Source organism: Xylocopa sonorina, chromosome 4 (genome assembly GCF_050948175.1).
Source record: "Xylocopa sonorina isolate GNS202 chromosome 4, iyXylSono1_principal, whole genome shotgun sequence".
NCBI classification, from domain to species: Eukaryota; Metazoa; Arthropoda; class Insecta; order Hymenoptera; family Apidae; genus Xylocopa; species Xylocopa sonorina.
This window is the reverse complement of record NC_135196.1, coordinates 9,965,560-9,978,289: the sequence shown is the minus strand read 5'-3', so window position 1 is coordinate 9,978,289 and position 12,730 is coordinate 9,965,560. Positions and strand designations below refer to the sequence as shown.

The window sequence follows — 12,730 nt, the reverse complement described above, 5'->3', positions numbered from 1 at the left end:
AGCAAACAAGGAAAACACGTTTAACCATTGAAAAGTCCCTCAGGATGGGAGGTAACCTCTCGTAAGGCATTCATCATTTTACTTTCTCGACGCTAAAACTGAATTTTAGCGAACGCGGCGACGTCTTTTGAGAAGCGTTAAAAAAGATAATTAGTTTCTCTCCTCGGCATCGTTAACTGGATAAGCACTTGTTACTGTCAAACCAGACAGCTATTCAAATAACATAATTATTTTCTGAAGAAATATAGCTACCCTTCTGTTTTAAGTAATAACTTCTGGCATAGTTCGCCTGCGTAAACAATTTTCCTTTTGAGTCTGGAACACGGTCAGAATAAAATAGAGCTAATTAACGTTTCTATTTAATTTTCCACTACAATTTACTTTTTACATTTAGCACTCGACAACGAAATAATGGCCAGGAATTTCAGCCAAGTATTTCAGTCGATACTGAAACCAAGTATTTTGTCCCAGAAAATTTTACACGCTCTCAAATTTTCTTTCTTACTTGTACAAATTCTCAAACGACTTGTTAGTACCGAAACGTATTGTAACTTCTTTATTCGCGATTAACTTCGAAAGCAAAGTAAAATCATTTTCAAAGAAAAAACTCCTCCAAAAGATCCATAAATAAAGAAAATTGCGATTAGCACGCGGAAAGATCCTCTTGCTGGAAACGAAGAACGCGTTCGATTGATTGCAGGTGTACTACAGTCTCCAGAGGTCAGGTAAAGGGCTGTCGTCGATGCAGCAGAGGCCAGTCTCGTCGTCCGTCTCGGCGCGAGAGAAGTTCCATCAACCGGAAGTGGTGACGCGCTCCAATCGAATACAAGAGAGTTGTATATAAAATTCGTGGCGGGAATCATCGTCCATTCGAGAGAGAAAAAGAGAGAAAGAAACACTCGAATAGTTCTGTGAGCGTTCGCACGGGAGGCCAGTTTTACGAAAGTGCGGCTAGTGCCGGTACTCGAAACGGAGCCGAATCGCGCGCTGCGTCTTCCTACGGTCGACGTGCGAATTTCTGGGCGTCTTCGCGAAATACACTGCCAGCGTACGCTGTACAAAAATAAAAAAATAAAAAGAAAATAAAAAAGAAAGAGACAAACGAAAGCGAGAGAGCGAGGAAAAATCGTAGGTCGATCGCGACAGGAACGGGGACCTGGAACCGGGTGCGTTTGGTGACTTGACTCGCGTGCAGGACGAAATTGAACGCGTTTCGTATCGGAGTCGGAGAGTTAACGAAACGTCAACGATTAGAAAGGGACTGGATGGTTGACGAAGCGTATCGGATCGTGATAGAATCCCGTTCGATCGTTCGCTCGTTTTCTACCTGAAGATTTTTATAACAGAGCTCGCTCGGCCACGTACGAAACACGGAGACCAGCGAGAAACGGTGACTGAAAATGGAGTCCGATAGCGGAGGGAAGTCCAGTTCGACGAAGCGGCGCGTTTAGCTGCGCGGACGGATATCGAGCGGTCTTCGTTCCTGTTTCACGGGCACACACGGCCTTCGGATCATGCATTTTACTGTTTATATGAGATTAGTTTTTGTACAAAGATCTATTGTAAATAGGCGAGACAGCCTGGACTTAGTGGTTAGTAACCGATGTTCGAATTTCATTCGCTAAAAAAGTCACGTGTTATGTCGAGGGAGCGGATTGTTCGGGTCACGTAAGGTAAATACTCGATGGCATACGAAATAAAGAGAATACGTTTCATCTGTTTTACAGAAACGAGCCTCGCCCAGTTGTCCTGTCCGAACCTCTACCCGATCTTCCTTATTAACAGGGGGGAGAACGTGCGGGCCGTGCAGTCGAAATTTCGATCGCGCGTGAGCCGAATCCAATCGCGACGTTCTCCATTCCGGGCGCGAAGGAAATCTTGCAATTAATGCACTGCGCGCGCGCGCCTCTCCGCTCCACGATGAAAGTACCGTGGACATTACGACCATACAGAAAACGTCGCTCGACGATCGTGCTCGTTACGAACGAGGATTCGAAGCTTCGATCTTAATTTCGAGAGATTCCTTCGCGCGCATTTGCCAAAACGTACGTAAGTACGCGTACAAGAATAGACTTCTTCGTCCAGTGTAATCTAATGTTTAATGACGATGTATTACTTTGTTCATACTCGAGATCGTTTTTACAGTTTACGAAGATTTATTTTCTTCATGATTTCCAGTCGAAGAGTTCGAAGCTGGATGTACCGTTTGGATTAATTTTTCTTTGTCATTAGTGTCACATGTATGTGAGAGTGTTAAATCGATATTTTTTTATGTATTATACCGCTTCAATATAAACTTTATTTGTCATTTTTTTTGCACTTTATTTCATTATTTATTATTTGCAGAGAGAGAAACTTACGTCCGCTAGTATCAACTAAAGATCACGATTCTCAACGATCTCCAGCAATTGATATACTTTACTTTTCCTTTCGCTAGAGGAATGTATGACAGAGTCAAACGAATCTCCATGCCACAGTGCGCGCATCGAAGTCAGCTTAATTTGCAACGCAGGTAAGCGCGACGACACAAAATGGGCGTACAATCTCGTATTCCTCAAGGGCAACGATTAACGAATTCGAGACCACTGGCGAGATCGCTGCACCTCTGACCCACAGCCACGATATCCAGTGTAAAACCAACAACAGCTTCGCATCGACAGACCCTCGAACGTCACCTCGATCCACTTGGCGAGAGGTTTTTAGGAAACCCGAGCAGCTGTGTCGCAGTTCTAAAGGCAGTCCGCGAGTACACGGTCTGACAGGGTGGAAAGGGCGCGCCCTATTGGACGGGGCGCAGTAATTTGGCATTTCCAGTGAATCCCGTGGCGCGACGGTGTTTGCATACATTGTGCACCTTCGGTCTTGCTAACAGGGACTAACCCTGCGCGCCGACCAACCCTATTATTCTATGTGCCAGCCGTGTCTCTGGGGCTGTTAAGACGAGCCGCTCTCTCAGCACCTAACGTTCGCGCGCCCTTCCAACGCGCCCTCGAACTGTCACCAATCTACACGCGAATACCCTGTGTAATTACAATCCACCCGACCATTGTAATCCGATGATTTTGTAGTGGATACAGACGCGTCGCACGCTCGTGATCGTCGCCCCTCCATCACTTCGAGAACGTCCACGCGTAATTGCTCTTTCGTATTTTGGATCGACTGCGTCGGATGGAACTACGCGTTCGACTGGCTGCATGACGGTTAATTTTGATTCAATCGACTGTTCCGTGGGAGGTATTTGTGTTTCCTATGGTTGCTGTTTTCGAGGATCCGGTTAATTGTATGGGTAGTGATTTTCTGCACCAAAATGGTCGACGTGACTAATTTCAGATTGCTGGTGCACGTTTAAAAAAATTGACTGCAACGCATTTGTAATGATTCGTTTCCTAGTTTTCTGCTCGACGTCCATTTCATCGTACATTTGCTCGCGTGTCAATAATAATTTGTTGCAATTACGTTACAGGTGCTCGAAATATCTATAAATTGTACACCATTGATTAATATCGCTGAACAGTTTCATCGTTATATGCTTGATTCGTTTCTGCCGTAGCCAATGCCTGGTTGACCATGTGTATCAACCCAAATTAACCGAAACCAGTTGATCGTGACCACTTTCGCTAAATTGGTTCGTGGTGTTAGGTAGTATCAATGGTGTCCCCGTTGAAACGACGATATTTCTTCCGAACTGCCGATGAAAATTGGTTTAACATAATACATAATTATCTCAGCTATTGTAAATTTGCAAACCAAAGGGCTCCATCCAGGAGACGAGACGTTTCGAAAAGCAGACCTCTCCGACGGATGATCGAGCGTTATTTTTACATCCCCACGTAACGAAACGCTCACCCTGTATCGAGGTCGCTTTAATATTCAAGAGAGTTTCCATTGGGAGCGATTTCGCGAGCCGTTTCATATTTCTGACGAACAATCGAACGACGCCATGTTGTTTCGGCGCGTTCGAGCGCAGCGTCGTGTTGGAGAACGCGCGAAAGTATCTCAGGAAACGTCCTCGATACGTTCTCCGACATAATGCCCGGTACGTAAGTGTAACAACGCGCTGTAAAGTGTTCGATATCCACGGGCGGTATCGTTCTCTAATAATTAACGAGCTCGCGGTATGGTCATGAAATCGCAGTCTAAATTACTGCACTTACCTAGCTAAACCGCCCATTAAATCTGCACAGAAACCTGTATTATTTTAAGCGCAGCCCGTCGCGGTCGATACGAGCAACGTACGCTTGGTGCATAAGTATCGGCTTTAGCCTGATTTGTACGCTTTGTTTAAACTTCCTCCGCGTGATCCTGCCCGCTAACCTTGACACGTTTCAGAAGCGTTATCAATAATTTATTAGATCGCGTCAAATACTTTCGTTGTTAAGAGTTCCGTTTGCAAACGCAATTCGCAATTTGTTGCGTTATTTTTAATCGTACGTCACATTTTCGTCAACATAGATGAGGAGAAACGGTGAGGTAATCACTCTAATTGGAACTTTCAATCATCTCAGGCAATAGCTTGAACGGCCAGTCGGTCTGCTCTGATGCCCTCTGCGATGTCACATATTTGTCTCCTGAGGTATGGACAAATATGTATACCCACTGTGGAATAGGCTTGACACTATTCTGTCAGTGAATTAACCAAAATGTCCTCTGAATACTGAATTGTAACAGGATCTATCTCCAGATGATTGATTCAACTCGCGATTGACTTTGAGAAACCTTGAAATCTCTAAACTGTTTTTAATAATATCGTTGTCAAACGAGTTCAACCACGCACGATCACTTCCTCATAAATCCTCGAGAGACCAAAGGAACGAACCAAACCTAGTACTCTTATACCAGTCATTTTAGACTTCTCTCGGAAAAAAAAAATAAAAAATTCAAAACTTCTAAAAGGTCCGCAAAATTCCTGTTTATGCAGCACATCTCGCGTAGAGTTCCCAACGATCTTCGGTATAAATGTTTTATGCGCATCCCTTCGAGAGACGTTCCGAGTAAAAAACAAAATAGACGCCTTCCGTATTCCAAACCGTTCGCCCGCCGTACGAAACCGTATTCTCGCAATTTAACTAATGCGAAGGATAAAATTTATTCAGTCGATGCATTCCCATTTCCCGTCGAGGGGGAGTAATTCGGGTACCAGTTTCGGGACCGGTGCAGGAGGTCAGGTTAACCTGCAGCGCATGCAGAATGCGCTCGAGAGCCGCGTGCGATTCAGGGAGGCAGCTACTCCGCTCGAGGATAATCGACAGTGTCTGATGTCCGGAGTGGCATGTAAATAATCGCGGATCGATGGTTGCGAAGTGACACGTGGAAGCGGGTGGACGCTCGCCATGAATGTTGAAAGAGACGGTATCGAGCGTATCGGATACGCGCGGCGTGCCGGAGTGCGCCGATTGCGTGTGTCACACCGGTTCATCGATCGTCTCCCTGTCGAAGAAGTGAAATCGACAGTCGAATATTCTCGTCAAACGTTATGGATCGCCCGTTTACGCCGCTGCGCGTTGCTCTGCCCGACTTTCATAAAAATGTATCGCCCTTTCCGCGCTACCTGTCGTTTAAACACGAGTTTCTGCCGCTCGTTCGCCCTTTAAAGCGAGGGCTTCGAGTTCAAAATGGCATAAAGTTAATCTATATCGAGGCAGTCGACGCGCGTTAATTGATTTGTGGTTGATTACCATTGAATTAGAAATGATTGAGTTTCCAACTAGTTTTTAACTAGTGTAAATTTGTTTTGTTTTGTTGAATTTTGTTGCGGCGGTGGGTAAACATTTGAAAATTTTCCGCGAAGCCGTTCCGCTCTACACATTTTGTACCACCAGTAACAAATAAGGTTTCAGATTGGATACTCGTGGATACGATTGGAAATATATCGACTTTGGAAACCATAGAATGTAGAACTAAAGCAATCGTAATTGTCGAGTAATTGTTGAAGCAGTATTATTGGGGCGGCTGTTGTTGAAAAATGAAACTGTGTAGTCGAAGCTTGATACAGAACGTCGCCAATTTCGAGTAAACAGAAACCGTATAAATTTGATTCAATTCAATTTCAAATTCCACGAGAAGAGAAAGTTATTTCGTAATTCTTCATCGAATTACACATTTTGTTTCATTTACAACACTCAAGTATAAATATAGAAAATTGAAAAATATTTAAATAAGTGACGCTCGCGAATATTAAACCATCAGAATTTATGCTGTGAAAATAGTTTGTTGTATCTCTCGCCTGAAATTAAATCGAAATTTTTTCGGACGTCAAAGTGAAATCGATCTATCAAAATTTATAGGTTTCTATCCAATAAAATGTGCGTGCAAATTATTTTTTTGTTATACACGGCAGCCGATATTGGACGCAATGCACGTGTAATCCCATACAGGCAATACTGTCACTCCTACTTTGCGTATCGCTCGATTTAAGCATACGTTTATCCTGTTAATACGGCTCGTTGCCTTAGACTGTCAGTTTGAGTCAGGGATCTGGCACAATACTGTCAACTTAACAATACAATTTATCTTGCACAATTGTCAAACAATGCATTGTACTAAATACTATAATTCTTACGCATCAAGTGCATAGATATCTCGAATCACCTCTCTAACTCTAGATACATATCATAAAAAGCAATATCACGATCAACTTTCCTGATTTATTGAGTCAGCAAAAGAAACAGCCAGCAATTGAAATAAAAATAGAAAACAGTTCAAAGAAGCAGTGGTCAGAAGTTCTAACAAAGTTCTACGGGTCATATGGACAATACCCGTGCGTGCGAGATCACAAACTTTGACCATATAAAAGAGAAGTCAAACAGATTAACCGTGTACTCGAATCATCTCTACGTGAAATCCATTTGCGAGCTTACTAACCGTACTTTTATTCCTCCCTTTCACGTGGTTCCCTTAAGAGCTTAAGAACAAAGTTCTTTGACCGTATTGTGGAAACACGCGAATCGTGGGGACATCAAATGCCGCCAATGTGCTTTAAATTAGCACCCTCTGGCGTCCATTTTGTCGCGCGTGCAATTACGTCCACTCAAATGGCGTCATTAGTCATTGCGCTGGTGGAGTAAAAGACTTGGTAATTAACATACTCCTTGACGCCATTAGGAGCTGACGTTACATCCCGCGAGCCTACTTTCGCGCGAGCCCACCCCGGGGCGTCCCTCGAAGTGTGCACCGCGAACAACCGAACCGTCTCTTCTCTGCTCGTTCCATTTTTACGAGGGGCTACAATCATTTTTTACGAGCTATCCGCGTAACGCTCTCCCGTTGTCCAGAATTCATCCGGCGTGCAGGCGCGTACCCCTCTCTCTCTCTCTGTTCGTTCGAGGATTCGCGAACGAGTGGCGCTCGAAGTTTCGATTGACGCTGGGGTTCGAGCGGAAACGAGCCATCGAAGACGACTCGTCGCGGAGAGATCTCGCCGAAAACGCGTGTCCCCAACCGTGTGCACGGGAGTAATGGCTCGGCGAGATGGCGGCCGGTCGGAGGAGAAAAGTTTAGATTGAAGTTTCCGCGCGAATGAAAAGTTAAGCACTGTCGCTCTGTCGCTGATTCTCCACTCGTTTTCCACGGGCGTATTGTGCGTCAAGTGGATCGTGACCAACTGTCGACTTGTACGAAAGAATCGCAATCGGTTTAAATTGTATATCGTTTCGAAACGTGTAGGTATCGGTAGATCGTGAAATTATCGGTTGCGATCTCGTATTTTAGTAAATATTTCTCCCTTAAGTAGAGTAAACTATTTGTCCCTTTTATCCGTGGAATAAAGTGCCTCGTTTTTCATACTTTCGTCCTCAGCCATCCATCACTTAAAATCCTTTTTAAAACCTTTTAGAAAAAGATACTTAAATATCTTTTAATCGCATGATTAAAGAGTTCAGTCACCGTGCTATAGATTCGCAGCGATTATCCGAACAACGCATTTAAATACCTGTTTCACAGGGAGAGGTAAACCGGTGGTTCTGAATTTTATGTTAAACCGATGGGACGACACGAAAACCCGCTAATGTTCCCTGGCGTTGCGATAAGGCATCCGCTTAACCAGCATATTCTCCGCCGTTACAAAGCATCGTAATTGCAAGCTCCACGATCAACTTTCGAATCGTTCATTCATGCGAACAAGTGCCGCGGAAACGTGGCCGAAAGGTACGTGACCGAACTAGTTGGTAACTCCCGAACCAGTCACACGGTTGCGAGCACAGGCGAACAAAAGGACCTGTAAACAGCCCCGTGTGTACCAAGTTCGAGAACAGTTTGCAAAAACCAGCTGCTCTGTTCAGAAACGAGAAACAACTTCCGGAAGAGGAAAAATACGAAAGAACCGAAAGAATGCGAACGGAGGAGGAGAAGGAAAGAAAAGTAGACGCGAAAGTAGAGAATCCGCGAGACAGAGACGATTACGTATCCCATGAAAGTTCGTTAAGGGAAGGCCTCATTCGGCTCGTCGAGCTGCAACGAGGCATTAATTTTCCAGGATGTTAATACTGGGCAGAGCGCGGTGAAAATTCCGTCCGGTGGGTGACAGAGAAAGCTCGACTCGTGGACGTAAACGCGGGCCGTTCGGCGGGAAATTAGAGGGAAAAAGGTGGACGCGGTGGATGTCGGGGCCAGGAACAATTTTCAGCCCGCGATCTACGAACGCGCGCTAGTAAATAGCATTAGCAAGTCAACTAGCGCGTTTCTGTACGGCCGGTTACTTCCTTGAGATCCGAGCGAGTTAATTTATACAAGCGGGATGCGCGCTATAATACGACCCGCGTCGAGTCGACGGGGGATGGTTACAAGTTAGCTCCAGTTCCGACCGGTTTCTTAGTCGAACGACGAGTAAGAGGTCCTGTACGCGGTGGAAAGGCTCGAGGTTGCTCGTGGTGGAGCGTGGAACAGCGGCGTTCCGCGTTCGTCGAAACGGCTAATTTCGCGACGACGGGGGTGAGCCGACGCGACGCGACGCGACGGGACGCGAGGCGCCGCGTGACGTAGCTAGAGTTCGGGTTATTATGCAGGAGATACGGCTAATTGCAACGCGCCGCGGCGGAGAGCTGCTGGAAACGAGCCGTGCGACGCTCGCCCGCTCGGGGACCGCTTCAGTTTTCGACGGTTTGACACGTTCCTCTGAACAGGTTCGAGCTCGCTCGCCTACGAACAGATAGAGACCGTGCTGGGTTAAAGACTCGCAAAAATTTGCATATCGTCGAGAGGATTAGACGGTTCGAAGTTAAAACTGCGAACAATTTACATAGCCCCGGTGTTTGGGGGAAACTTGGTACCCCTCGTCCATTCGGTTCGAGGAAATATAAACTTCGTGCCGTTGAATTTTGAATCTACAAATGATTGATGAAGAAATCTGAATTACACTCGCCTAATTGAAAACTTCGCTGTTACCGCAAATCCGTGAACGACAATCATCCCGTTACGTTATGCTGGCCAAGTCGCACGCAGAGGACAGGATTCCATCAATCATTTTATCGATTCACCTTCTTACGTTAATTTGTCCCAAGCTATCAATCTTACAAGCCGCGACAACGTACTCTCGTCGGAACGACATCGTTAATTGAATCCGATCAACAGCTTAACAACCTCTTACCCAACTTCTGGCCCATTACTGCAACCGAATATCTGTCGAATTTTCTGGTTAATTAACGAAGTAACATCGCGAGATTTGCAAATTCTGCTACAAGGCGTACCATTGTGACAATTGAAATGAAAATTTTACGACACGTGAAATCCAGCAGTTAAGTCACCATGCTCGGGGAAGATTGCTGCTCGATAAAGGGACGATCGATATTTCCATACGATCTCGGCGTTGAACACGGAATAACAGGTTGATGACTCAATTCTCCTATCATCGATCAGCTATCAAGCGGCACGTAACTAATGACGTTGTAATTATTTCGTAATAATTCCATTTTCGCCCTCCGCCATCGTCCCGCCCTTTCCGAACGCAAGTTAACGACATGAAAAAGCATAGTAATACATCTGCCGGATGTTAAAACGGAACTGCAAGTTAACACGCGACACTTTCTCAATTTTACTAAATAATTCAGCCCCGACACAATCAGCGACGTTCATCGAACTCGTAAACTCTTTTTCACATTGGCCAGGATGGAGGAAGGCATTCGTCCGGTTCGGTTGCGTGCCCCAGGAACGAATGGAACGAAAACGAAGTGTATCACGTCGCACTAAAACCTGTATTTGTTGCAACGAATTTATGCAAATATTTCTACCGCCCAATTTCGCCCCTGAGTTTGATGCTTTTAAATTACATACGCAACGAAATTCTTCCCAGCTGCTCGTTGCATCAACGGGAAATATATATCAGGCGATTGCTTTAAGATTGTAATGTATCGCAGACAGTTCTTGCAGCGATTAACTCTTAATGGCCGCTGCCATCCAGCTGATTATCTCGTTAGTAGAAGTTTAACTCGAAGACCTCCCGTTGATAGTGCAGCAAGTGCGCGGGATTAATATATCCGGAAAATACTTGGACTTTACGGTCGTAATTATCTGACGGACACGAGAGAGTTTGTTAAAGAAATTGCGTCCGTGTAATTCGTTTCCTGCTCCTTATATTGCGTTTGACTGCTGAGAGCGTATCGTGCTTAATTTAAACATTTTTAAATAAGTTTTCATACGTCTGGAATTTCCACAAGTACGTGGAGTCGTCGCTGTGCTGAAACGATTACATTCACTTCCGTCGAGAAGGGTTAATTATATGTATAAAAGACGAGGAACACGTGTGGACTTGAATAAAGCATCCCACGGAAGCAGAAGCGATCCTAATAATCGCAAAATCACTTCTTGTACGTCTCTGCGACAAAAACGAACTCCCTCGCCCCCGTTTTACACACGCGCCGCGTTAAACGCAAGAAATTCCAGCAACTACCTAAACGTGCGAGGCGCCATCATTTAATCATGGTCCCAACGCTAATTTCGCTCGACTTCGTAAACGTAAATCAAATTTTCAGCGAGTAATTTCGCCAACGAGCCGCCGTCCGCGAAAAAACCGGTCCCCGGGAGCGGCGTTAATTAAATCACGTTGTAATCACGCTGAGTGGCCGATGTTCTTTTCGACAACGCGGCGTGTCGCAAAGCCGTTCGACACAGGCGGACGTTGCGTTAAAACCGTGGGCACCGTTTCGTTTCGAACGCGGCCGGAGCGCGATGCCAGCGCCTGGGTCGGATAAGAAGTTGCGCCAGAAGATGAGGCGCGACAAGATGGCGGCGGGGCGATGGGAAAAGAAAAGTAATTGGAAGGTCGCTGATGAAGTTTGCTTGCTTGTAACTATAAAGTTCAGCGGCTTCCTTGCCTATTACCGATTGGATTAGCAGGCGAGGAGAAAAAGGGACGAGCGATGGGGGTTGGTGGCGGTAACGAGGGGTGGCGAAAGGGTGGCTCGCAAGCAAGATCGGGGGCTAGACAGGCTGGAATCCGGATGCAGCGGAAGAAAATTAATTTCTTATTCACGGCACGGCGTCGTATCGTCGCTGTTCGCCATCTTCGATAACGATTACCGAGACTGCGACAGAGAGGGAGAATTCGAACGAGTTTTACGGGTATTCGCTGGATCTGTCGAGAATAAAAGGAAGGCTGAGAATAGCTTCTCAGTCTAGGTCAGTGTTGCTGATGAGCGGGACCCCTCGCGACATTTAATCGCCCTCCGTGTGCCATTATTAAGGAACAGAGATAGCTTAGAGAGGGATTGATCGAGGATGAAAGAAAATAATAGACGTTAGCGTCGTTACACCGAGGTAACGAAGATGGAACGGGGGAGACTTCTTAAGGCTCGGAGTTTCAGTCTGCGCAGCACTGACCTAGGTCAAACATGGACAACGCAGTCTACGCGTGCTAACAAGCTTCTGTGTTTCGTGTAGGAATAATATTAATAACCTGGTGTGTATTTCTTCTTATATCAGTCCGTGTCTTTCGTATTTTCGAAGAGATTACCAAGTAGCACCCACTTGACATCGATTTTAAGAGTATGATCAATAGTTACTCGGCTGGCAGCAGCTAATGAAACAAACACGATTACGAGGCAATATCTTGGACTTTATACGTGCGCCGGAAGTAGCCAGGTCGACTGAAGGAGGCGAATAGTGACAGGGCTCGAATCCTGGTAGGCGGGGATCCGGGTAAGACGCGAGGAACTCCGCTTCTCAAATTAATTATGCAAGCCTCGTGGGAACTGAACTCCGCGTTGAGCAGTACCGAAGTTTTATACCTTTCACAAGTTTGTTTAAAGTTCTCGCGTGTCCCTCCGATCCGTTTCTTGGCCTAGGAGCATCGGCTGCCGCAGTGGCATCGCTTTCCTCGACTTAAAGTATTGGTTTCCCAAATCAGATCAATGGGATGAACGTGCTTCTCGTCGAATACAAAATTAATCACCGAACGGGAGGCGAAAAGTGAGGTTTTCGTTACTGACAAACGCGTTATTAAAACACATGGAAGACAGTTTTAATTTTTAACGATGAAAATTCTACTGTTTAACAATATCTACTATATTACGTTAACAATTCATTCGAATCGTAATGCTGGATAGCCTTCGCAATTGTCCATGAACCGCTCACCTAATGATGGTATCCGTTACAAGCGTGGAAGGGTGAGAAAGGGGGTGAAACGTTGGCACCGATAGATAAACGACCGAAAGTATCGGTTTGACAAGTTGACGCGTCGATACATTCGGTGACTGCTCCCATTTCCGGTCGGATCTCGATTAAAATCGCGACACCCTATATT

At 45.5% G+C, this 12,730-nt stretch overlaps 2 protein-coding genes across 2 annotated transcripts in view; one reads left to right on the top strand and one right to left on the bottom strand.

The window, feature by feature from the left end:
* LOC143423148 (neural cell adhesion molecule 2) overlaps positions 1-978 on the top strand; it is a 120,908-nt gene extending 119,930 nt beyond the window's left edge. Inside the window, exon 12 of the mRNA XM_076894254.1 lies at positions 701-978. Coding sequence (XP_076750369.1) covers positions 701-844 — 144 coding nt within the window. The 3' untranslated portion in view covers positions 845-978. The remainder of the gene's footprint in view (positions 1-700) is intronic.
* Positions 1-12,730, bottom strand: part of LOC143422656 (uncharacterized) — a 431,772-nt gene that overhangs the window by 176,301 nt on the left and 242,741 nt on the right. The gene's annotated exons all lie outside the window — the stretch shown is intronic.